This window comes from Talpa occidentalis, unplaced genomic scaffold, assembly GCF_014898055.3.
Source record: "Talpa occidentalis isolate TD23 unplaced genomic scaffold, MPIMG_talOcc4v2.1 talOcc4.17, whole genome shotgun sequence".
In the NCBI taxonomy this organism is placed as follows: domain Eukaryota; kingdom Metazoa; phylum Chordata; class Mammalia; order Eulipotyphla; family Talpidae; genus Talpa; species Talpa occidentalis.
Window position 1 is genome coordinate 48755122 of NW_023601754.1, and position 24169 is coordinate 48779290.

General features: G+C 50.1%; 2 protein-coding genes, 1 long non-coding RNA gene and 1 other non-coding gene across 10 annotated transcripts in view; 2 read left to right on the plus strand and 2 right to left on the minus strand.

The window, feature by feature from the left end:
* Window positions 1–150: 150 nt before the first annotated feature.
* Window positions 151–11988, minus strand: LOC119249617 (zinc finger protein ZFP2-like). Of its 6 annotated transcripts, none has more exons than XM_054697323.1 (7): window positions 11780–11988; window positions 10876–11024; window positions 9338–9504; window positions 9000–9144; window positions 6553–6679; window positions 6227–6319; window positions 152–3703 (listed from the first exon to the last, which is right to left on the minus strand). In XM_054697323.1, exons 4-7 carry the CDS (start codon window positions 9012–9014, stop codon window positions 1761–1763), a joined length of 2178 nt encoding a protein of 725 aa, XP_054553298.1. In that variant the 5' UTR covers window positions 9015–9144; window positions 9338–9504; window positions 10876–11024; window positions 11780–11988; the 3' UTR covers window positions 152–1760. The 6 variants fall into 6 exon arrangements, with proteins under 6 accessions (XP_054553293.1, XP_054553298.1, XP_054553297.1 ...); XM_054697322.1 differs by having other exon boundaries at window positions 9338–9606; XM_054697320.1 differs by having other exon boundaries at window positions 10751–11024.
* A 6893-nt stretch (window positions 11989–18881) lies between these two features.
* LOC119250468 (uncharacterized) lies at window positions 18882–20775 on the plus strand. Of its 2 annotated transcripts, none has more exons than XR_005126291.2 (3): window positions 18882–19690; window positions 19859–19945; window positions 20166–20775. It is a non-coding gene; the product is annotated as an uncharacterized LOC119250468 (long non-coding RNA). The 2 variants fall into 2 exon arrangements; XR_008552574.1 differs by having other exon boundaries at window positions 19908–19945.
* LOC119250614 (small nucleolar RNA SNORA24) lies at window positions 19706–19836 on the plus strand. The gene has a single exon (XR_005126352.1). It is a non-coding gene; the product is annotated as a small nucleolar RNA SNORA24 (small nucleolar RNA).
* Window positions 20776–20944: 169 nt separating the features above from the next.
* LOC119248717 (neurotrypsin-like) overlaps window positions 20945–24169 on the minus strand; it is a 36348-nt gene continuing 33123 nt past the window's right edge. The window contains exon 9 of the mRNA XM_054697527.1: window positions 20945–22989. Coding sequence (XP_054553502.1) covers window positions 22682–22989 — 308 coding nt within the window. The 3' untranslated portion in view covers window positions 20945–22681. The remainder of the gene's footprint in view (window positions 22990–24169) is intronic.

The window sequence follows — 24169 nt, forward strand, 5'->3', positions numbered from 1 at the left end:
GGGTCCCACATGGCATGCAAACCTCCCCTGCAGCCCACTGCTCCCCTCAGCAGTGTACTTCATCAGTCTGCCTGCTCTGCTCTCCCCTCTGACTCTGAATTCTCTCACCCTCCCACGCTTCTGACTGTATCCAGTGTTTATATGTATAAATAAACAAGATTAGGTGAAGATCAAATTCAGGACCCCAACTACCAGCAAAATACAGCCTGACAAAGGGTACTGTTGGACACCGAAGTCTCACAGACACCGTGTCCCCATTTTACTCTTAATCACAGATAAGGTGGATTCTGTTCAGATCTGGGGGCGTGGCGTCCACCAAGTAGAATCGATTCTAACCCAACCTAGCAGAAATTCAAAGTAATTTTTAAATGAGTTAAATCCTTTTACAATAAAAGGTTTAAAAACACTGAAATGAAGTCTCCTCGGGGCAAGAAGTTGAATTGAAGTTAACTGGTCAGTTACAGAATCAGGCTAAGTTTGAGGAAAAGGGAAGGCAACAATGGGTGCAGAATGGAGCACGCTGGAAGACATTCCCAGAACCACCTCACCCGATCCCAAGCACTGGTGTGGTCTGCTGGATTTCAGAGTGTCTACAGGCAAGTTACACTTCACAGCCCCCTAATTCCCTTCCCTGTTGATGAATCTGTTCACATCGGTCACCATGTTACCATTTCTAGGTGAAACTTTTCATTCACATTACCTAAGCCACATTACAGATTCTGGTGAGAAACTAAAAAGCTGTTTAGAATTGTTTAAAACATTGCCATCTTCAAAATGTCAGGTTTTAATTTACTCTTCGTCTTTAAAAGAGCTCTCTCCATCCAGCAAAAGCGTTTTCCTTTTGTTGAACTGTTTTTTCCTATTGACTGATTCTCCCATAAAATCAAGGGATGAGGGCCTCCCTGGTGGCACAAGGGGTTGAGCACCGCACTATGAAGCAGTCTGTGGCCTCTGCAATACGAGTTCGATCCCTAGCCAGGGAGCAACCCACATGGTGCGGCAGACCTCTCCTATCTCGCACGGTGCTCCCCTCAGCAGTGTATTTTGGTCGGTCTGCCTGTTCTGCTCCCATCTCTGTCTCTGGTGGATCCTCTCACCCCCCACACCTCTGGCCGGTGCCCCGGCTCTTGTATGCATAAATAAATCTTAAAAAAAAAAAAGAATTTTCCAAGAAAACATAAAAGCTGGACCCATGTACCATTAGCAAGTACATTAAAAAAAAAAAAATCACGGGATGAAAGACACCACCGCCTGGTATCTCCCAGGCTGGCTTCCTGCGCCTGGCCTGCAGTGTCTCATGGAGGGCGGCCCCACACCTAGACAGTGACTGTGGTCGCCAGTGCTGCAGAGATGACATATGCAAGCGCTCAACAAAGCAAGTATTTATTTCTCTCTCAGGAGAAGCAGAAATGGAAACATTTGCTATAATGTTGGAAGACATTGCTATCACCCCACAACCCCAACTGTCTTAAGTCATGATGCCTTCGTCCTGTGGCTTCCAAGGCAAACCAGGGAGTCCCTTGCACTCCAGGGTCACAGGACATGCCTGCAGACTTTGGTGGTTGTCTGAGGCCTGGCTTAAAAGTGGTCCTGTTCACCTGTGTACATATTTTCCCGGCCAGAGTTCAAGTACAAGGTCACACGTAGTTAAGGGAAGCTGCGAAATGCAGGATGTTCAACAGAAAAATGAGTTTCTATAAACAATGGCAAATCTCTATGATAAAGATCTACAGCCCTGTGCGGTTTCTCTCACTGATGTCTTACTTGAAGCTTATCCTACATTTTTTATGTTGATAGGCTTTCTCTCCTGTGTGGGTTCTCTGGTGTTTAGAGAGGGAGGACTTATAGAAGAACGTTTTCCTACAGTCTTTACATTCATAAGGCTTCTCTCCCGTGTGACCTCTCTGATGGATAGTGAGGGCGGACTTCAAGGAGAAAGCCTTCCTACACTCTTTACATTCATAGGGCTTCTCTCCTGTGTGAGTTCTCTGATGTACAGTGAGAGTTGACTTCCAGGAGAAAGTTTTTCCACATTCTTTACACTCATAGGGTCTCTCGCCTGTGTGAGTTCTGTGATGGACGGTGAGTAATGACTTTCGGGAGAACAACTTCCTACATTCTTTACATTCAAATGGTTTCTTTCCTGTGTGGGTTATCTGATGCAGACGAAGAGCTGACATCCAGGAGAAGGTTTTCGAACATAACTTACATTCATACGGTTTCTCTCCTGTGTGAGTTCGCTGATGTTTGCTGAGGTATGACTTGTAGCAGAACGTTTTCCTGCACACCTTACATGCGTAGGGTTTCTGTCCGCTGTGACTTCTCTGATGTACAATGAGATTTGCCTTCCGGGAGAAAGTTTTCCTACACTCTTTACATTCATAGGGTTTCTCTCCTGTGTGACTTCTTTGATGTTCTGTGAGAGCTGACAGCCAAGAGAAGGTTTTTGTACACAATTTGCATTCATAGGGCTTCTCTCCTGTGTGAGTGCTCTGATGTTTAGTCAGAGTTGACTTCATGTAGAACGTTTTCCTACATTCTTTACATTCATAGAGTTTCTCACCTGTGTGAATTCTCTCATGCTTAGTGAGGTCTGACTTCCAGGAGAAAGACTTCCTACACTCTTTACATTCATAGGGTTTCTCGCCTGTGTGAATTCTCTGGTGAGCAGTGAGGCCTGACTTCTGGGAGAATGTTTTTCTACAATCTTTACATTCATAAGGTTTCTCGCCTGTGTGAGTTCGCTGGTGTGCAGTGAGGTTTGACTTCTGGGAGAATGTTTTCCTACAATCTTTACACTCATAGGGTTTCTCTCCTGTGTGACTTCTCTGATGTCTAGTGAGGGCTGACTTGTAGTTGAAAGTTTTCCTACAATCTTTACATTCATAGGGTCTCTCTTCTGCAAGAGTTTCCTCGTGTCCCTTGAGGGTTGAGTTCTCAAAGGCGTTCTGACAGTTATACTCTTTCTCACCTGTGTGTATTTTCTGATGTTTACTAAGACTAGACATCTCATAGAACGTTTTACCACATATGTCACATTCAGCATTTTCCTTACCTAACCTAGTGCCCCGAAGCTCAGTGAGGTGCAATTTCTTATTGAAATAATCCCCATGTTGGCTACATTTAGGACATTTACCCTCAAAAATTCTACAGAGATTCAACTGTGTTGGTTTCTCAAAAAAGGTCTTCTCCCATGTGTTACACCTGCACTGAGTCTCCCCCAGGTGGGTTATATCTTGGGCAACGAGAGTTGACTCTTCACATGTTCTCCCAGAGTCGTCGTATTCACAGGCAGTCTCTCCCATGAGAGCCCTCCCATGTGTAAAGAGTAGCTCCTCCTTGTTGAGGGCTTTCCCTTGTCCACTAACCTCAAAAGGCTGCTGAAAAGGTCGAATCACCTGATGGAGCCCAGGATGCTTAGGGCGTCTGAGCGGTTTCCCAGGTGGATTACGGCTCTCCGGACTCTCTTCAGGCTCACCAGGGAGAAACATGTCTTCATGTACGTTAAAATCCCCAGGCATCATTCCTGAGCAATTTCCATTATTTATAATCAGGTCTGGAATATGAACTGTGCTCAAATTAAATGTTTGTCCTAAGTCAGTGTTCCCCTTACTTGATGTCTTGCTGTTGGTGACAACTTCCCACAAGTGTCTGCCCTGATCGTCCTGGCTGGCCTCAGTCTGGTCATCCAGAGTGTGGACATCTAATGTAAGATAAAAAAAAAAAATGACCATATATGTGAAGCACATCTAACCATTTCCTTTGAGATACTGATGTAAATATAAACAAATTTCCTTCCATTTAGTACCGTAAGATTTTAAATAATCAGTAATGGGTACTGATTTTATGATATATGATTTTACTCCTTGATAAATTAATGTCATAGTAATACAGCCTAATATCAAATAATTTCTTTTTGCTACATTTTTACTTATTTGATCATGAGCAAGTATCTGTCAATATGTTCAAACACACTCAAATTGCAGTGCTTAGCAGAGAGATTCACTCCCACTATATGCTTTCCCTTTTATGGTCTCTATTCCCCCTGTTATATTAACTGTACCTTGTTCTGGTGCTCCCACCTTTTTTTTTAATCACTGAAGCTATGAATATGGCATGACTTGCTTTGAGCAGCTACTTACTGGGTGACGGGAGGTCCATTTCTATAATCTAAGGAGGCCCAGAGGACAAGGAGGTCAGGGGGACAAAAAGGTCAGGAGGATAAGGAGATCAGGGGAGCAAGGATCCCTGTATCTAGCTTATAGTTTTTTTGTTTTTGCTTTTTATTTATTTTTTTTAAATAGAGGCATGTTTTATTTTTTATTTGTTTGTTTGTTTTGTTTATACATGCACTTGGTACAGTCAGAAGCGCGGGAGGGTGAGAGAATTCACCAGAGCCAGAGCGCGGAGCAGAACAGACAGAAGGACCGAAGTACACTGCTGAGGGGAGCAGCGGGCGGCAGGAGAGGTCTGCGCGCCATGTGGGACCCTCCTCCGGTGGCCGGGGAGCAACTGGGGATCAAACCAGCGCCACAGAGGCCGCGGGCAACTTCGCAACCCAGCACTCAACTGCTGCGCCACCAGGGAGGCCCTGCTTTTGCTTTTTAAAGATTTATTTATTTATTTATACAAACACTGGGTACAATCAGAGGCACAGGAGGGTGAGAGAATTCACCAGAGCCAGAGCAGGGAGCAGAACAGGCAGAGTAACGAAGTACACTGCTGAGGGGAGCAGCGGGCGGCAGGAGAGGTCTGCGCGCCATGTGGGACCTTCACCCGGCAGCCGGGGATCGAACCGGCGCTGCAGAGGCTGCAGGCAGCTTCGCAACCCAGCGCTCAACCACTGCGCCACTGGGGAGGCCCTAGCTTATAGTTTTTACCCCTCAGCGGAGCATGATTATAGGCACTGGGGGATTTTTCCAAAGGCATCATCACCAACCCCATGCCATACAACAACAGTATTTTACAAATTCCTAATTAAACATGACATCGTGGGCTTCTCAGAACATAACAGGCTCTCATGTTTGCAGCCCTTCACTGCTCCCCTGAGAGGTTCAGCTGTGAGACTCGGGCTGTGCCCACCATCTTTACAAAGCCTCTTTCCAGATTCCTGAGACAGACCCCAGTGTCCTCACCCGCTTCTTGGTACACATATTCATACTTGATAATTCATTGTTTATGAAACTTTTATCCTGTATTTTTGAGTTCAGATGTCTCCTATGTAACCTGAAACAAGAGTCAGATACATGTTCCTCATTCTTTAGTTTGTGGGTTTCCTAGTTTTTCACTCATTCTCACAACAGAAAGAGAGGATACTAATGTGACCCTCCACTCCCAAAGACTGAGGCGCCAGACCCTGAACTCTGACCCCCTGCCCCAGGATCCTAACCATCTAGCTCCTGCTGCCCCCAACGACTACCCCTTCCTGTGGATCCCCCTGAGAGGCAAGTGTCTCATGCTGTGTCCCGGGGCCAGCACCTCAGCGAGCTCCCAGGCAAGCCCCTCTGATGCTGCCAGCGTGAGCCACCACTTCCTGGCTGCACCTCTAACAGTGGAGCTCTCAGTTGTACACACGCCAGAGTGCAAAACAAGCACCTCAAGCCGAAGTTTTAGCAAATAAAAACACTTCATAATCTCCATAAATATGCTTTCTCAGCACCTTTCCTAAAAGATACCCTTCATTTCTTTCTCTCATCCTGGTTACTCATTCTTTGTGGCTCTTCATTTCACTATTTAACATGTATGTTTTATTTTTCCCCCATCAATAGAATACAACGTCTGTAAGACTGCCTTTCTTTTACTACTTTATCTCACAACTACAAAAAAGACCAGTGACCAAGCCATCTTCCTAGTTAGCATGTTGACAGAATAGCCAAATGTGTGATTAAATGATGGAGGAAAAAAATCAATAGTCTAGGCATAGAGAAATGGAGGGGACAGAGAGAATCTAGAGAAAGTAAGCAAGCAAGAAAAAGTGTCCAGACTATGCATTCAGGAATTAAATGCTGGATGAGAATAAGAAAATACATACAGCGGCTAAAAAAAAGAGGGGGAGGTTGACTAGGAAGAGCCATGTTGGGGACTTAATGCGTCAGTCTGACACAGGCAGCCTGGGTTGTGCCTGGACTTGGAGAAAATCAATGGGAAAAACAGCACAATACGACCACCATCTACACCTCTGGGCCCCCCTCTTCCCAGCTCCCCTGCCCCATAGGCACTGACTGACCTGACAGCCTCTGCTTTGGGGGTCCTTCCACAGACCACGGCTCTGCTCCTTCCTCCAACCTGGCAATCACCTCGGGCTTAGGAATGCAGTGCCCTAGTGATGAGAATGAACAGGTCTTTGGTCAAACTGTTAAGTTTCAGGGACTGTGAAGAGTAAGAGCTTATCTTTACAGGTTATGCAATAAACGGCTAGTTTGGATCTTTGATTAGAGAGGTAAATGTCCACATTCTTTTCTGACCTGGAATCTCAAACCTAAATAACAGGTATTTCATATAACCATCGAAAAGAGTGTCTACAGTGACCAGTTACTATGGAGTTTGGCTCACCCAGGGACACCAGGCTCCCGTAGGTCTCCAGCATCACATCCCTGTAGAGGGTCCTCTGAACGCTGTCCAGGTCCTGCCACTCCTCCCAGGTGAAGCTCACGGCCACGTCCTCAAAGGTCACCATCCCCTAAAATGACACATTTATCCTTCATTCAAATCATCAGCCTGGATCAGAAAACAGTCTGGGAGTTCATTCTTTTGTGTGAGAAATATACCATTAACAATGAAGAACTTTTGGCCTCCCTGGTGGCGCAAGGGGTTAAATACCGCACTCTGAAGCAATCCGCAACCTCTACAGCACAAGTTCAATCCCTGGTCAGCCAGAGAGAACCCACATGTCGCAGCAGACCTCTTTTGTCTCCCTCGCTGCTCCCCTGAGCAGTGTATTACAGTCGTTCTGTCTGCTCTGTTCCCCACTCTGTCTCTGGTGAATCCTCTCACCCCCCTCCCACCCTCATCTCTGGCCTGTGTCCCAGCTCTTGTATGCATAAATAAATAAATCTTAAAAAAAAAAAGAAGAACTTTTATAAAATGATGTCAGGAAGAAGGAAATCTCAGCAATAAATTGATTACTATATGACATCACATTACTTTATCTGTGGAAAAAAAAATCCTATGACCATCCACTTAAAGAGTGGCATCTATAAAAATACCCTATAATTTTTAATAACACAGAAAAGTGTTCAGGAGATTTTCCTTAACATGGTAAATGCTTCCCTGGTGGCAAAGAGGTTAAGTCTCAGCACTATGAAGCTATAGCCAGCCACTGCAGCATGAGGTCAAGTCCCAGGCAGGGAGCTGATCCAAGTGGCACAGGAGACCTCTCCTATCTCCCCGCTGCTCCCCTCAGCAGTGCATTTCAGTCCATCTGCCTGTTCTGCTCCCCCCAACCCCCGCCACGCCTCTGGCCTATACCCCAGCTATTGTTTAAAGGAAAAATGAATCTTTTAAAAAAAAAAAGTTTGAGATTGTAACAGAGCATTTTCTGAGATGAACACACAATCACATAGTACTCAAAACTACAGCTAAAATCACACACGTGAATTTATAAAAGAAAACCCAAGAGTGATACAAATCTGTGACTACTGGATGCCAACGTGAGGTTCCTGTTTTTGTGCAAACATGTCTCACCGACTCCTGCATGTGCCCCCCATCCCCCTGCCCGCTGGGCTCCTTCAGCTGGCACAGAGCCCAATCACTGAGCAAACACATCCTTCAGGTTTGCCGAAAATGACAATTCTCATGGGAAAAAGTTACTGTGTTTCTTTCAGCACCAAACAAAATATCTGATAATATTAACTAAAGAACTGAAAGATAAAAGCGGTAGGATTTTTATTACTTAAGATTACTCCTGAGAGACAGGAGTCCAGGAGAAATGCCCATGTTGAGGCCTGAATCACTGGCTGGAAGGAAGTGATACTGTATGTAAGGACAGACACAAGAATGTGGGTTTTATTTTGGACTTCCTGAGCTCCAGGTGGCCCTTGGACACTAAGAGAAGCAATCAGAGTGTTGGGACGCTGATGGAAAGGGTAGGGAGGAGGTCCCAGCTGGGACTGCAAACCCAAGGGCCGACTTGGTTAGGAAGACCTGCACAGCGCTAAGAACGGGCCTGGGTTTGGACACCAGGATGAGCAGGATAAGCAGAAGCAACAAGAATTCAGGGAAACAGAAAAAATCACAACAGACTGTGACAGAAGCTAACATACAAGAATTTCCAGGAGAGGATCACGACTACAGTTTCATACATGGCAGGACACTGCACTGAAACGGTAGAGAACAGTCACTGATCAGACTAACCGAGGGCATTGTGAGCTTCACAAGAAACAAAAGAGGACTAGACTGAGATGGTCAAAGAGCAAAACAGCAGCAGAAACCCTGCCAGAAACTCCAGCCTTGAACAGTCTGCCATGCAACCTGCACGTACAGGCCCGCTAAGCACATAGTCCTCAAATGTCCCAAGTTTGCTCCCTGCGTCAAGTCGGGAGGTACAGGACCACACACTCCAGCATCTCCACAGAAACCTCACCTTGCTGGGCAGTGGCATGAGGGAACCATTGCCACCATCCAAGGCTGGTTTCCAGATTGGTAATGAGACACTGTCCAGGGATGTGCGTAGTCAGAGAGACACTGTCTCCCACTGTGTGCCTGAGAATGAAGCGCGCAGCCCTCAGCAGCCCATTCTGTTCAGGTATCCAGTGCGTCTGTCTTCGGGCCCTGGTTTCGCACAGACCGGAGACAATAGGTGCTCACCCTGGATGCCTGTAAGGTCGATGGCCTGCAGGCTCTACATACCTTTATGTTCTTATGGAAAGACCCGTGAAAGGGGACTTATCCTATTTCTATTTTTCATTTTAATTTATAAAACTTCATAAAGTGCAACATAAAGAGAGCTGAGGAAAGTAATCATTGGAAAAAAATAATAATAATAATAAACATTGACTCACCACAGACTTAGTCATTGTCTCCTGGACTTAGAAGCACTGAGGACTGTGGAAGCTGAGCTGGGAGCAAAGGCAAATGGAGCAGAGCCACGAAGGACCGGAGCGCCTTGCTCCAAGGTGCTCGAGTGCAAAGCACCGCACACATTAGCTGGAAAAGAAGAGTCTTTCTGAGAGGCAAACATAGTCTTACACTCTCAGAAGCTGCAGGAAAGGACCCACAAGAACAATAACGGTTAGATTCTGGATTTAAGTTTACCCTTAATATAATGAAAGCACACATTTCCTACTGATTTATGAACATTTAATGGTAAGAACTGATTTAAAATTTTAAAAGCACTTACTTACAAGACCTCTGTGGCCCCGGATTTTAGAGAAAAGGCCCACATAATGCACATTTTTGGTGGTACGCTGTCATTGTACAGGTTCCCCAAAACTTGTGGCCCTGGATTCGTTTCCTGGGGACGTCTCCTCCAGCAATGAGCAGGTGTTGCCATGTGGCTTGCTTTAACTGAAAGGAAGTCAGCAGATGATGTATAGGATGGAAAGCGCTTTTCTCACTGGAGTCTGCGCTCTGGGGATGCTGCCATCTGGTGAGGACACCTGGGGGTAGCTGTTGGGGCACATGGATTGGGCAACAGCCAGAACAAACCAACAGAAAAGTAAATGCAGTCATCTTACTCCAACAACCAGCCTCAGACAAGGTACTAGATGATCACAGCTGTACCTGTCATCCAGGCAACAGGGCTGACTAAGCCTGGCCGGGAAAGGGGAACCATAAAACTTCCAGCACATGAAATGGTTGGGTGTTTTGTTTCAATGAAAAGCAGAGAAGTTTAGTTGTACATCAAATGCTCAGTGACAGATCTAAATCCCTAACTCAATGTTTGTAACAAATGAAGGGGGGGGGGTGCGGGGAAGTCTTGAATCACACATCAGACATAATCAAGAGACCAGCACAACAGGATGAAATTTTAAAAAGCATCGAGAATGTCAACCAGATGGACTTCAGCGAGGTTGCTGGACTAAGCAAGACCACGGGAATCAATCAAGTGCCTTGTGTGCAGATCAAAAGTCAACATTTTAAGTTTTTCACAACACGCCACTCTGAGCTGTTATTGTTCTGTGCTTGATCTGCATTTTGAGAAACTACTTAAAAGTCATGCAAAGCAGTCAAATTTTCCTATTTCAAATGAAGAATAGGTTCAATTGAGCAATTATGAGAAAAAATTAAACTTTAAGTGGGAAACATTTTACCATGAACCACTAGAGCTCACTAATCCACAGACAGCTACAGAGGGAAAAAGGACAGGCATGTTTAAGGCAAGGTCTACTAAGGCATGCTTGCCCTCAGAGGCTGCAGTTCTCAAAAAACAAACCAAACAGCCATCAAGAAACAAGTTTTGGTTACACTGCAGCAAGTGGTTAGTGTTAGCCAGAGTTCAAGCAGCCTGATGTAAGCAGGTCATGTAACCCGGCAGAGGCAGAATCCTTCCAATTATTTTCATCTTTCCTATAAGGCAGAAACACCCTGACAGATCTGAATTACTAGGAAGAACATTCAAGACAGAGGGAGGTTCAGCATTATCTTTTCACACCAAATTTCATGATGGACTAGGTTTGAGAGAGGTCCAGTTCTGGAAACAGTGAGAATGAAGGAATAAGTGTGTGCTTAGAAAGGAAAGACAGGTGCCCCTCCACCCCAGAGGATGCCAGAGACCCTTCCAATAAGGAACATTTTCTAGATGTTTGCCTACCCCTCTCAACCCAGGCCTCCAGAAACTTGATCCAAACTTCAAATATCCCACAATCTTTCACAGCTTGTGAAGGAGGTAGCATCGCCCAAATCTTGTTCACGCTGGGCGGACACCGCAATAATTACTTAGCCATACTAAGGCAGGATCTCCTCTCTGCGATGCTTCTTCCTCTGCTCTGCAGTGCTAGACAGAAGGTTCAAGCCATTGGGTTTGACCTCCAGGTAGCTTATTCTTCACATGCCTGTGCTGCCATTCCATGCTTCCTAACAGCTACCTGTCAAAAGAAAACAGGAGCATCACGCAGAGGCCAAATATCCCTCCTAGAACTCAGTCTCTGGAATCCAGGTAGGTCTTGTAAAAAGTTTCAAAAATGAAAGTGGGAGTGGAAGGCAGGTACCCAGTGCATGAAGGGGCTGCCACACTCCAGGAGAGATGCCAAGAAACCTCACAAATACAACTTCACGCTAACACTAGGATTCCCAAGGGCTTCACCTAGAATTCGGGCATCTCACTAGTCATTAATATTTTATCATACAGATGCCCAATATTGACACACAGGTTGATCACCTCGCCCAGGACGCTTCCTGGCAGAGCAGGAACTCAAAAGCAGACCAGGGTTCTCTCTGCAGGAACGTCCCACCCTGCCGGACGCCTGCGCCTTGCTGGAGTCTCAATCTACGACTCCACACCAGACCTAGAAGCTTCGCAAAGCACAGCTGGCCCACTACTGCCCGTCTTCCTCGGAGGCAGCGTCAGTGAAAGCACCGCGAGGACTGGCCCTCCCCCTGCCCGGACCTGCGGCCCTTCGGTTCCAACCATCTCCCCCATGGGCCCCGGTCCACGGCTCACGCCGGCACCCGCGCTCAGGAGCCCGACACGCACCGGGCTTCCTGCTCCACCCCTCACGCCCCCGGCTGCACTGAGGGCCCGCACTCACGACTCCGCAGCGTTTACCCTCCCTTCCACCCGGGGCCCCAGGCCAGGGCCTCCCCTTCACCCCCACACCAGCACGCACTTCCCCTCCCCCACCTTCCGGCGATCTCCCCCGCTCGTCCCGAGTGCCCGGGCTCCACTTCACTGCCGTCTGCACGCACATCACTCACGCATCTCGCCGCTTCCTCCGGGCAGGTTCCCAGCGCCCTGGGGCCACTCCCTCCCACCGCCCCAGACACACCTCCTGGGCTTGAACCCGGAGCCCAGGCAGCGCGAAGGCCGCACCGAATATGGCGGAAGAGGGGGTGGGGTCACGCCTGCGCGGAAGATGCCTTCCCAGAACCCCTTGCGGGAAGCGCCGCGGCAGCGAGGACTACATTTCCCACAAGCCTCTGCACCTGTGGGCCGTCAAGATCTTTGGTGGCGCATCCTGGCGTCTTAAGCCGCGTCGAATTGGTGGGAGAGGGAGGGTCGGAGGGGGGGTGCCCTGGGGATTTGCAGGTGAGGGATTGCGCCCGTGTTCAGGGCGGCGTGAAAAGGCTGGGACAGGTGTTATTTTCTCCAGAACACAGGAGCTTCTCAGACTGACTTCCCTGACTCGCTGCACTTTGAAAGCTGCCTGGCGCGGGTGGGGAGTTGATGACACGTCCGAGTTCAGGGGGAAGACGTCTTTCCCAGGCTAGTTCCAGACTCAGGTATGACCAGTTTCTGCATTTGAAGGATTGAATGAGGCCATTGGAAGGCGTCCAGCTGACCTCCCCTTGACACGGGCCGGGCCCCACTTACCGGGAGTGAGGGCTCTTGGACTTAGCCGGAATAGATCCCAGACGCGAGTGTCAGAGTGAAACAAGGACAGTTTACTAGGCCAACCGGAGGGAAGCAGGCGACCCCCAGGCAGGAAGTCCCCTAGGTCACAATATTGGGTACATTTATGGGGGCGAACGGGTGAATGAATAGTGAAGACGGACTACTCAGTTTTCTTCAGGGGAAGAGTAAGGGCTTTCTTGAAATCTGTGATCTGGGTATTCCTGTCATGGTTGCCTAGAGATGTATCCTTTAGTATTATAATGACACTATAATGACTTGTGGGTATTTTTAGGTCACTTCAGGGCCTTCCTAGCTCCAGCCAACTCAAAGAGGTTTGGGGTGGACAGTTGTCTGGAGAGACTGAATTGTGTCTGAAAGACTCTGTCCTGCTCTTTGGCAGAAAGCAGGGATGCTTATCTAGAATTACAAAGAAATAGAAAGGGGGAGGGGCAAGGATCAGAGTGTCTGTCATTAGTCACAAGCATCTGTTCATTCCTTTTGATGCCGGCCTGATTTCACCAGCATCTGGTGGTCAGCAATTCTGATGTTACTCTTTGTAATGAAGTTCTTTTCCCTTGGAATGTGAAAAAAGTAAGGGGGCAAAAAAGTAGTGGAATCCGTAGCCTCAAAGGAGGTACATCAGTGTATGTCCCGGCCAGTGAGAATCCGTCGAGGGCCTCCTCGAGGTTTCGGTGTCCAGAAAACAGCTGTCTCCAGAGAAGGCATCATGTCCAGCGCTGAACCCCTGGGCCAGGCAGTGCTCTCTGGCATGTGAGACTAGAGTGTCCTTTCTTTTTTTTTTTTTTTTTTTTTTGTGGGACCCTCGCTGGTGGCTGGGGAACAAACCAGCACTGCAGAGGCTGCGGGCAGCCTCACAGCCCAGCGCTCAACTACTGCGCCACCAGGGGAGGCCCTCTTTTTTTTTCTTTTTTAAGATTTATTTATTTTATACAAGAACTGGGGTACAGGTAAGAAGCGCAGGAGGGTGACAGAATTCACCATAACCAGAGCGGGGAACAGAACAGGTAAACAGACCAAAGACACTGCTGAGGGGAGCAGCACGCGAGGCAGGAAAGGTCTGCTGCGCTATGTGGGGTTCTCCCTAGCTGGTGAGGAATCGAACCAGCACTGCAGAGGCTGCGGATAGCTTCACAGCCCGGGGCTCAACGGCTGGGCCATGGGGAGGCCCCTGGGGTGTCCTTTCTAAGCAAATGTCCACTGGGGTGCTGGGAGCCCTGGTTTTCTTGCTCTGGTGTTCCAGCCAGGCTGAGCTACTTGAGCAACTTGAAGGCAGCTTTGGGCCTGGAGCTTGACTGGCAGATCTGCTCTGAGGTCCTGGGGCTGTCGGGGCTGGCATCCAGTTTCCTGTTACACCCTCACGCCCTCAGATAGGATTGGCCACATCTCAGAATTTCCAAAACTCTAAAAACTGTCCAGGCTTCCCCAGACATGTGATGACTGGGGTTCTGTTATAATTAGGTATAAGTGGTCAGGCCCGATGTGGGTGTGGATTGTTAACAGGGTGTCAGCCTGATTGCCCTTTAATGTCTGTGCTCCAGCACTGGCCTGTTGGCAGACCCCACCTCAGCGCCCCCCCCACTCCCCCCGTCACCTACAAAAGCGAAGAGTCTTTTAAAGTTTTAAGGATACAGTTCTCTAGTTTCTCGTTTTTTTGCAGGATAAGTGATTCACAATCAGTGTTTCAGCAACACACCCCGTTAATAATACGCCCAGTTGAAGTCTCTGGAGCTCCGGTGACAGCATGCTGTTGTTTATTGTTTTTAAAGATTTATTTATTGGGCCTCCCTGGTGGCGGAAGGGGTTAAGTCCGCAGCCACAACAGCACGAGTTCGATCCCTAACCACGGAGCAACCACGTGGTACAGCAGAGCTCTCCTGCCTCGCCAGCTGCTCCCCTCAGCAGTGTAGATCCACCTCTTCTGCTCCCTACTCTGGTGAATCCTCTCGGAAACCCCCACACCTCTGGCCTGTACCCCAATTCTTGTATGCATCAATAAATAAATCTTAAAAAAAAACAAAAGACACCCTCGTGGTTGTGAAAAAGCAGCAGCGTCAGGAACAGCTGCCAAAGAGAAAAGTCGATCCGAGGGAAGAAGATGCTCTCACCCAGGTGGAGCAGGTGGTGACAGCTGAAATGGATTCTAACATGGAAACCAGGATGATTTATTTTGAGGGTGATGTGCTAGATCCCCGGAATATTTTGGTTAAATACAAAATGGAATATTGTGATGAAAACACATGAATGTTTCATGGGAAGCAAAATACACGGTAAAGCAGGAATCTGAGCATGAGCCAGAGAGCACCTGAGCTGCCCTGAAAGTTTCCTGTGCATTTGAAGTCACTGTAAAGTCGGTCTCAAGGTCTCCCCCCAAACACACCAGACGCTGCGACCCTTTGAGGGGCGGCTCCGAGCAGATCCGGGGCGCGCACCGGGGTGGGGCTCAGGGCCAGAGCGGGGGTCTGTGGCGTCCAGGCCGCCGCTCTGCTCGGGCGCCGGGGCCTCTGCGGCAGCACCTGGGCCCTGGGCGCGGGGCGGGCTAGGGCGCACCCCTGGGCGCGGGGGCGGAGCATATAAGGCGGCGGGCTCGGGCCCCCAGCGAGAGCGGCGGCGAGAGAGGACGCGCAGCGGCCGGGACAGGAGCAGACCCCGCGGGAACGCCGGAGAGAGCCCCGAGAGCGTCCAGATCTCCGGGCGCTGGGGGGGCCTGCCCCCCTGGAGTCCCCCACTTCAGCCTCGCATCCCGGCCCCTCAGCCCTCGGCCCGCCCAGAGAGCGCGGAGAGTCGGGGTTCCCCAGGGCCGGGCCTCCTGCCCGCCCTGCCCCCGGGCGCCCGGCTGCGCTGTCGGGGAGAACGCGAAAGGCCCCGTCAGCCCCCGGATCCCCGGGACCCTCTGCCCGTGTGCCCGGAGCTCCCGGAGCGGCCCGGGCGGCAGGACCCGGCGCCTACGGGAACACGGCCCCCGAAGTGCTGGGACGGGAGCGGGGCGCGGGGTGCGCACGGCGGGGGCCGCCGACGGACTTGGGCCCCGCTCAGAGCAGGTCTGGGGCGAGCGTCCCTCGAAGCTCTGCCCGTGGGGGGAGGGCGAGCCTGGAGGCGCCGGGAACCCCCAGGAGGCGGCCGCGCCCCGGGAGCGGCCGCAGGAGACTGGAGCGGAGGGGGGAGCGGCCGGCGGGGCCCGCCCAGGACCCCGAGCCGGGGCGCAGGCGCAGCGGCTGGGGAGCAGGAGCCCGACGCCCTATCCGCTCGCCCGGCGCTGACAGGACCCCCGCCACGGACGGCGGGGACCCCCGAGCACGCCAGGGGCTGGGGCGGGGACGCCTTCTCCGTGGCGCCCGGGGAGGGGGAGCGAGGGGATCCTCTGCGCCCCCGGAGCGGCCTGCGGGGAGTTTCTCCGCAGCAGGCGGGAGAGTCTCAAAAAGCCGCCCAGACGCGCCCAAAGCGGGCGCCCAGGTCGGGAGCCCGGAACGGGGGGACGCAGCTGCACAGGCTCCCGGAGCAGCGGAGCCGCCTCGCGGCACCTGGGGGCGCGGCCCGTGGGCTGGAGAGGGAGGGTCGGGGCCCGAGGAGCCTCAGGGCGCGGGGGGCCCTGCGGGGCCCTGGCCTGTGGGGGCGCCCACGGCGGGGAGGCGCCCGGAGCGGCCCGCGGGGAGCGCGCTCTCCTAGGCGGGCGATGCCCGGCCGAGGGCAGTCTGAACGCAGGGGCCGCCCGCAGGGCGGTGACGAGACCTGGTGCGGCGGGGACGGCAGTGAGTACCCCTGGGGCTGGGCGGGTCCCCCCAAGAGACCGGAGGGTCTCAGACCTCAGAGTGCGCACCCAGGGTTGGGGGTGGGGGGCGGCCTGCGCCGAGCCCGCAGCCGGGAGAAGGCCCCGAGCCGCACGCGCCTGCTGGGGAGGCCAGAGTCCGAGACTGAGCAGGGGCTCCCCCTAGAGGGAGCGCGGCTGCGGGGGGCAGTTGAGCGCGATCCTGGGGGGGGGGGTGGGACCTGCAGAGGAGCTGCCTGGCGGCGGCGGTGAGCAGAGCCTGATGCGGCGGGGACGGCAGTGAGTACCCCTGGGGCTGGGCTGTCCCCCCAAAAAAGCTGTGTGATGTCAGAGTGCGCGCAGCGGGGGCTGGGGGTGGGGGGCGGTTTGGGCAGAGACCCGGAGAAGGCCGCCAGCAGGGCGCTCCCGCTTGGGACTGAGCAGTGGTTCCCCCTGGAGGAAGCGGAGGTGTGGGGGGCGATCTAGAGCGAACCTGGGGGGGACGCGTGCCAATGAGCTGCTCATGAAACCTTTCGGGGTGCCCTGGCTGGAGGGAGCCCGTTTCTGCTGTGTCCATTGCAGTGCTCAGGGTCGCAGCTCACCTGGGTGGGTCCTGGAGGCAGGGGTGACGGGCCAAGAGAAAGCCAGGTGCAGACTGTGGAGAGAGAACACGTGGCAGTGTGGACTGAGGGGTAAGAGAAGACAGCTGCCTTTGGGGGTTTGCTCCGAAAACCTTTGTGGCAAACCTGGGGTAGAGAAGGGGCGTGTGGGAGGAAAGACACCATCCACAGCCTGACGGTGGACACCTGTGAGGAGGGGTGTGAATGCTTCCGGGGCACACCTGAGGTGGGGGCTGTGAAAATAAAGGTTGCTGAAGACAGACAGCAGCAGAAGACCGATGGGAGCGAAGAGACTGAAATAAGGTAAGAGGGGGTAGAGGGCCCAGGGGGCTACAAGATAGGGGGGGCGGGCGAGGGCCAGAGGGCGCTGCACCAGTTCAATCCTCGGCCACCAGCAAGGGTCCCACATGGCGTGCAGACCTCTCCTGTGGCACCCGCTGCTTCCCTCAGCAGTGTACTTCATCAGTCTGCCTGTTCTGTTCCCCACTCTGGCTCTGGTGAATTCTCTCACCCTCCCGCGCTTCTGACTGTACCCAGGGCTTGTATAAATAAATAAATCTTTAATGAAAAAAAATTTTTTAAAGCTGTAAATAGGTAAAAGGAGGTTACAGGGTACGAGCTCAGCCAATGTCTGGTGCACTCAAGGAGGCTGCCTACAGGTCAAGAGAAGGGTTTAGAAGCATCCAACCTCACTTGTAGCCCTTGGCACTGGGGCAGGGGCTGCGTGCGGGATCCAGGCTGCGGGACTGGCCGTCACTGGCACAGCACAGATGGCGCGGGCTTCCAGATGAATCTAACTTGGCAAAATTCCCCTCTATGGCTTGGCATTCTACCAAGCCATGATACCATTAGTGAGAGGGATGAGTAAACTGAGGTGGAGTGACAGTAGGGTAAGGTGGGGGAAAGGAGAGCCTTAGAAACAGTTCTGGTTCTTTCCGATTAAAACTTACTTCCTGGGGCCTCCCGGGTGGCGAAGGCGGTTGAGCGCAGCACTGTCAAGCCGCCTGCAGCCGCTGCAGAGCAGGTTCGATCCCGGCCAGCCAGGGAGATACACACCATGTGCTGCAGACCTCTCTGCTCTCGCCCGCTGCTCCCCTCAGCAGTGGATTTCGTCAGTCTGCCTGCTCTGCACCCCGCTCTGTCTCTGGTGAATCCTCTCACCCTCCCGCGCATCTGGCCTGTACCCCCCGTATGCATAAATAAATAATCTTTAAAAAAAAAAGTCCTCTGCACTTGTCCTCTCTCAGCCAAACTGGCAGCGTTGGCGTTAGTCATTCTGCTCCCCCCAGGTGTGTGGTGACCTCGCGAACCTCTGGCGAAGGCGACTGCAGCCCTTCCCTCACCAGCCTCTCGGCACCAAAGGTTCACGGCTAAGTACAACTCTCACCGGGATCCTCTCTTTGCTCCATACCGGAGGAAAACACGGAATTTGAAAGGCCTGAGCGCCCCCTCACAGACAACCTGGGCCTAAAACCACTTCCCCCTTCACCCGCGGGCGCGCCCCACCTCACTAACTGCCTCCTCAGAAGGGGCAGCCGGGGAGGGGAGACCCGGCGCCGCGGCCAGGCGGCCGGAACCAGGAGGCTCGGAAACGGGGGGCCCGGAACGGGGGGCTCGGAACCGAGGGGGTCCGGAACCGGGGGGCTTGGAACCGGGGAGCCCGGAGCCGGGGTGGGGCCCGAAACCGGGAGGCTCGGAACCCGGGGGGGGCCCGGAAACGGTGGGCTCGGAACCGGGGGGTCCGGAGCGAGCAGCTGACTCGGGTGAGCGCGGGAAACGCGCGGCCGCCGCCCGCCGCTCGTCCGCCAGCCTCGCGCTCCTCAGCCTCCTTCACAACATCGTCGGGGAGGCTGTTAGCACCAAGCGCAGCTGCTTCTAGAAGGTTCGCCCGGAACCAGCCACCAGACGAAGCCTGAGGGCGCGTGGCGGACACCTGCGCCTCAGAAACAGCAATTCCCGCGCAGACGCCGGAGGCCGACTTTTCACTCGCCAAGAGCTAAAAGCAGCGCGAGTTCCACATAAACTGCGCCGCCTGAAGTTTCAAACGCTTAGAACTACCGAACCTGGCGTTTCCGTGACAACGGTGACGGCTAAAGGCTCCAGCCTAGCGTCCCGGCCAACAACTTCCTCGCTTCGCTCCGCCAGCTGCGAACGCGAGCTGCTTCGGGATTTCCTGGTATCGCGAGACTTCTTGGGCCCTGTTCGGGCGCTGGCGCAGAAAATGGAGCCCGCGGGAGTGGCCCACAGCTAGAGGCTCCGCTCCTGGCCTCCCCTGCCAGGGGGAGAAGCGGAGAAATGGGCGGGGCCATGAAATAGAAGCGGGTGAACGCAAGGGGAGCTATCGAGGCGGGGCTACGAGGACTATTTGCATAAGCCCCGCCCATCTAGGGGCGTTCCCCGAAAGAGCGTCCTCAGCGCTATGAAAGTGCGTGCGCGGCGTTTCTCTTTCTTTTGCATCCGGGGAGCGTGTGTCTGTGGTGGTTCGCCTTGGCGTTTTGTGCGCCAAAACAAATAAGAAACCTGCTATAGGATTTTTTACTTGGCTAAAATGCAAAGGACTCAGACGTCTTGGGCTGCCAGATGGCGCTCAGCTTTTAAAAGCCCTGGGTGGGACGGCCAGGGCCGACTTAGCGCGTTAGGCCGTCGGCGGCCACGTGCTGCCCTGGGCGCTGAGCCCGCGAGCGCGATGGGCCCCGGGCCTTCGGGGTGAGCTAACACGCTGCCAGGAACGCCGAGGAAGAGTGTCCTTCCGCCTTCCATCTGCGCCACCTTAGTTGTATGGTAACGTGTCCTGATGGCCGCCGTTGGAGCCCGTTGGTGAGTAACGCCCGGCGTTGTGTGTCTTTGGGACCTGTCAGCTGTGGCAGTCTCCCTTCCTAGCCATGGAAGAGCATATTCTTGTTTATTGGCAAAGCTGTCACCATTTAATTGGTATCAGGTTCTGACTTGCACAAGTAACAGTTCTTTACTCTTAAAAATGTGGAGGGTGCGGCGTTACTGGGAAAATATCTAAACACTGTTCCAATGTTTTTAGGAAGCCGAGCTCCGATGGGTGATGGAAATTAAAACAAGGTAAATTAAAAAAAGGTTCCCTTTTGTTTGTATTTTGGAGTTAATCTGAAAGCGCTAGCTCTAAGGAATTGGAAGGCCAAAATTAAATTGGCCCGTTTCTGGCGTTTTTTGTAATTTGAAAGTGTTAGCTGAGGCTGAGAGTAACTGATTAAGTCGCCTCATCTCACTCTGTGTTCAGTACCCAAACACGAGTTTATGAATTGGTTTTCTTCCCTTGCAGACAAGAATTCTGGGTGACAGGGCCTCCCTGGTGGCGCAGCGGTTGAGCGCTGAGTTGTGAAGCTGCCCGCAGCCTCTGCAGCGCCGGTTCGATCCCTGGCTGCTCCCCGGCCACCGCAGGAGGGTCCCACATGGCGCGCAGACCTCTCCTGCCGTCCGCTGCTCCCCTCAGCAGTGTACTTCGGTCCTTCTGCCTGCTCTGCTCTCCGCTCTGGCTCTGGTGAATTCTCTCACCCTCCCGCGCTTCTGACTGTACCCGGTGCTTGTATACATAAATAAATAAATCTTAAAAAAAAAAGAAATATTTAAAAAAAAAAAATTCTGGGTGACGTCTTGATCAGTATCCTGCATACAGTACCTGTGATTTGTGATTTTAAATCTCACCAGGGGAGTGACTGCTGATGTTATGAAGACTACTCTGGCTGTATTTTAAATGCAAATGTCTAAATAAACTGTACTATTTAAATAGTGGTTCATTGTTACAATTGTAAAATGGTATTTGGTGTACCTTCACTCGGTAAATACAAGGAACAGCAAACATTACCTTGGAATTCCAGTATTGTAAGGGTGTTTTCAGCATTTGGGGAATCTAAAACATGTCAACCCTAGAAAAAAGTGCTCGTTCTCATATCACATGAAAGATTAAAGCAACAATACTAGGTGAAAAGCTATGTGCTTTATTTACATAAATATGCAACAAACACTTGAATATAGTAAAAGTCACAGTTACCAAGAAATTAGCTATAACATGTTACAAAGTATTCCAATTCAGGCTTGAACAAACTGATAACTTTGTCTGCCAGCCTAGCTCAGTTGAATTTTAATATAAATGTTGCTTCCTCCAGCACTGTAGTTACAAGGGCAGCCTGTGAGGGGTTTCTGCAGATTTTCTCACCTGTATTGCACATTCTTCCCAAGCCCTTGTGCAAGCTACATTAGATGCAGCTCAATCATTACATTATGTGACACTTAAACATTTTCCCTCTTTCAAAATCTTGAGCTTTTTTTAGAAGTTTTAATGTAATCCTACTTAAATAACATTACATTTTTGCAAAGTTGTAAACTATAAAGCACCATTAGGTAAGCACCTGTTAACTTTTTTTTTTTAAACAAAGCTGAGGATTTACAAAAATGACATGATTGGATGCAAAAGGTCAAGTCCATTGTTATGAGCGACTTGAGGGGGAGGCTAAGCCACTCAATGCTAAAGTTAACATTAAACTTTATGGTTTTTGGTCATTACATCTACCTCTTGCATATAACAAGAGTTTTCTTAGGATTTCAGGGAGGATTCATTGGCAGTCATGTCTAAAAATTATTTAGGTGTCTCGAGGGACATACCTCATACTTGGGTACAGATTATGTACTGCTGCCAAGCATAGTTTTCAGAATGTGTGATAAGCAGCTTTCTCTTGCCCTTTGGTAAGTAGAGGAGAAACTTCAGGGTGTAGGCTGGTAACCATTGTCAGCATCAGGACTTCTTTCTGCAGCTGCCTTTCAAAATCAGCTGTCTCACTTGGCTTCTAGACCTGTTTTCCTAAAATTTTCAGTCCTTTGTAAATTGAGGTGCACAGTGAACTTACGCAGTATTTAGTACAGTAAGTTGGTTGAAAACTTGTGTGGAGCCTTTACCTAACTGGCATGGAAAGCATTTTTTTGAAACAGTATACCCCTGTCAGGTTCTATAAGGTAGTAACAGTCTTGGGGAATCTGCAGTTTTGACCAATTACTAGGAAGTTGCAGTAGGTGGCACTCTCATCATACCCAGAAGACTTGTAAGGTTAGAAGCAAGAACAGGAGATAGAAAAGTGGATAGATTGACTTGTGCAACCAATAACTTGAAGGCATTCTTTGTTAGCAGGAATTACAAGTTTTGCTTGTAACATACCAGGAGCTAGAATCTATTTTTTGTCATAGTTGCCATAGTGCTTGGTATGATGGCTTCTCGGGAATAATTGTGATTGGACAGATATCCCTGTGGCTTGATCCTGTTCCAGTTGAGATTTATGATGAATATTCCTTTACCATTTTGGCCTTGGATTTCCTTACTTGACAGGGCTTACCCAGATAGAAACACGTATTCTTACTTTTTAAGAACTCCCACTACTTGAGTATAGTAAGGGTACTTTTTTATCTAAAATGTGAATCCATGTATCAATTCAATTACAAGGCATTCTCAATCAAAATGTAAAAATGGCCTTTTTCTCAATATTTGATAATCTCGAGAATGCTCAGAAACAGGCAAAAGAGATCAATGTAGCTTAAATGAGAATAAAGAATTTAATTGCCAGTAAAACTGCTTTGGGCAGGCAACAATGCTAATTGAAGGTAATCAGAATCACACTGAGGTATCTGTAGCCAAAAATGTTCACATCACAAATCTCAAAAGAAGCAAAGGGAGGGAAACATAATTACAACATAAACATAAAAGTCCTCCCTTGTTGAGTGAATTTTAGCCTGAAATCTTTCCAACAGGTATTTCGATAGTGTGTTTTCTCTTGAGTTTTTCAGGAAGAATCAGAGTTGGGTGACACTTTTTATCCAAGGTACAAAGGCTGAGACTTTTGTATAAACACCTGGTGAATCCTTGACTCCACAACCGTACCCCCAGGTGGTCGCCCCATACACAACCCAGTTCTGGCCTGGCCTTTCGCACATGAGTGGTCCTCCGCTGTCGCCCGGGCAGCTGTCCACACGTTTGTGGTCCTGGAGATTTCCAGCACACAGCATCCTCCTTGTAAACCGGCCTTTATAACGTTCTTCACAAAACCTCTTGGGAAGTAAGGGAATGGCAGCTTGTTGAAGAGTTCTTGAATAGGCTCGTCCTACTCAGACCAAATAATCTAAATTAGATTCCAATTAAAGGGTTCACAAGAAAAGAGCTACATTGAACGGTTTACTGAACACTGAGTCATCTTGAAAATAAACCCTATGATGACATGAGTAAAGTTTAAATGAGTGATAACTGAATTATATGTAACGTCATTAGCTGCCTTTTCTAATGTTGGCTCTTCTCACTATCCTTCACTAATGTGTTTCTCACCACTGTATTCTGTGGGAGTAATTGAGTAACACTTAAGTACTCGGCTATGAAGTTAACTAAAAAGCATATTTATGCAAGCTTTAGTATTGCCATCCCATCGAAAAGCTGAGGATGCATTCATGCTGGCTTTGCAGTGACATACCCATTCCTCTAAGGTTACTCTACCTAATGTGAGAATTACAAAGAATAATTACACATAAGCACATAAGGTAGCGCTCGCTGTTGTAAACAGTAATACAGTATTTCATAAGGATAATTGAGAAAGCATTCCTTATGTAGACAGGCTTAGTTTTCACCACTTGATGTTACCACTCTAGTAAGATCATTCACTCTTTGTTTAGTGGCTAATATGTTTACTATATGTTCCATGACATCTTTTTCTTGGCTTTAAATTCCACCATTATTTTCTGATCCTATTGATTCAACTGGAATCATCAGTCTATAGTAAAACATTCTGTAAAATACGCTTCATTGGTCATTTCTATTACTGCAGATGTATCCAAAAGATGATTGAATCTTCTTTCCTACGGAAGTGTTCATAATTCTAACAGATTAGACTGTAGCTTTCTCAGAGACTATTGGCATCCTGGTCAGCACAGTGTACTAAGACCATTTTCTGGTCTCTTGTAAAGGGAACACCTAACTCAAGTGAGTGCTAGCTCTATGGTTTGCAACACCATAGCATCCATGGATTGAACTCTAGTAAGACTACACAAAGCCTTGTTCCCTTATGAAAAATAAGCTTAAACTGAATAATAGACTTTGGGGGGTTCGGAGATGGGGAAAATGGGAAGGAGACACTGAGGAGAAATTGGAATGGATGGGGTCCCTTCAGTTAATCCTCAGCGGCTCTGCTCTGTCTGATCTGAATAGGAATTCTCCAAGAGTTGGGGCTTCATGCAAAGAAAGAAAGAATCAAACACTGAGCGCTTTCCGGGGCTAGCTACATCAAAATCAGTCGG

What these genes read in the sequence shown, in the direction of transcription:
- LOC119249617 (XM_054697318.1), bottom strand. An exon ending in CGGGAGCCTGGTGTCCCTGG is followed by an intron (nt 6,320 to 6,552) that starts GTGAGCCAAACT and finishes TCTCATCACTAG; the next exon opens with GGCACTGCATTCCTAAGCCC. An exon ending in CCCAAAGCAGAGGCTGTCAG is followed by an intron (nt 3,704 to 6,226) that starts GTCAGTCAGTGC and finishes ATCTTACATTAG; the next exon opens with ATGTCCACACTCTGGATGAC.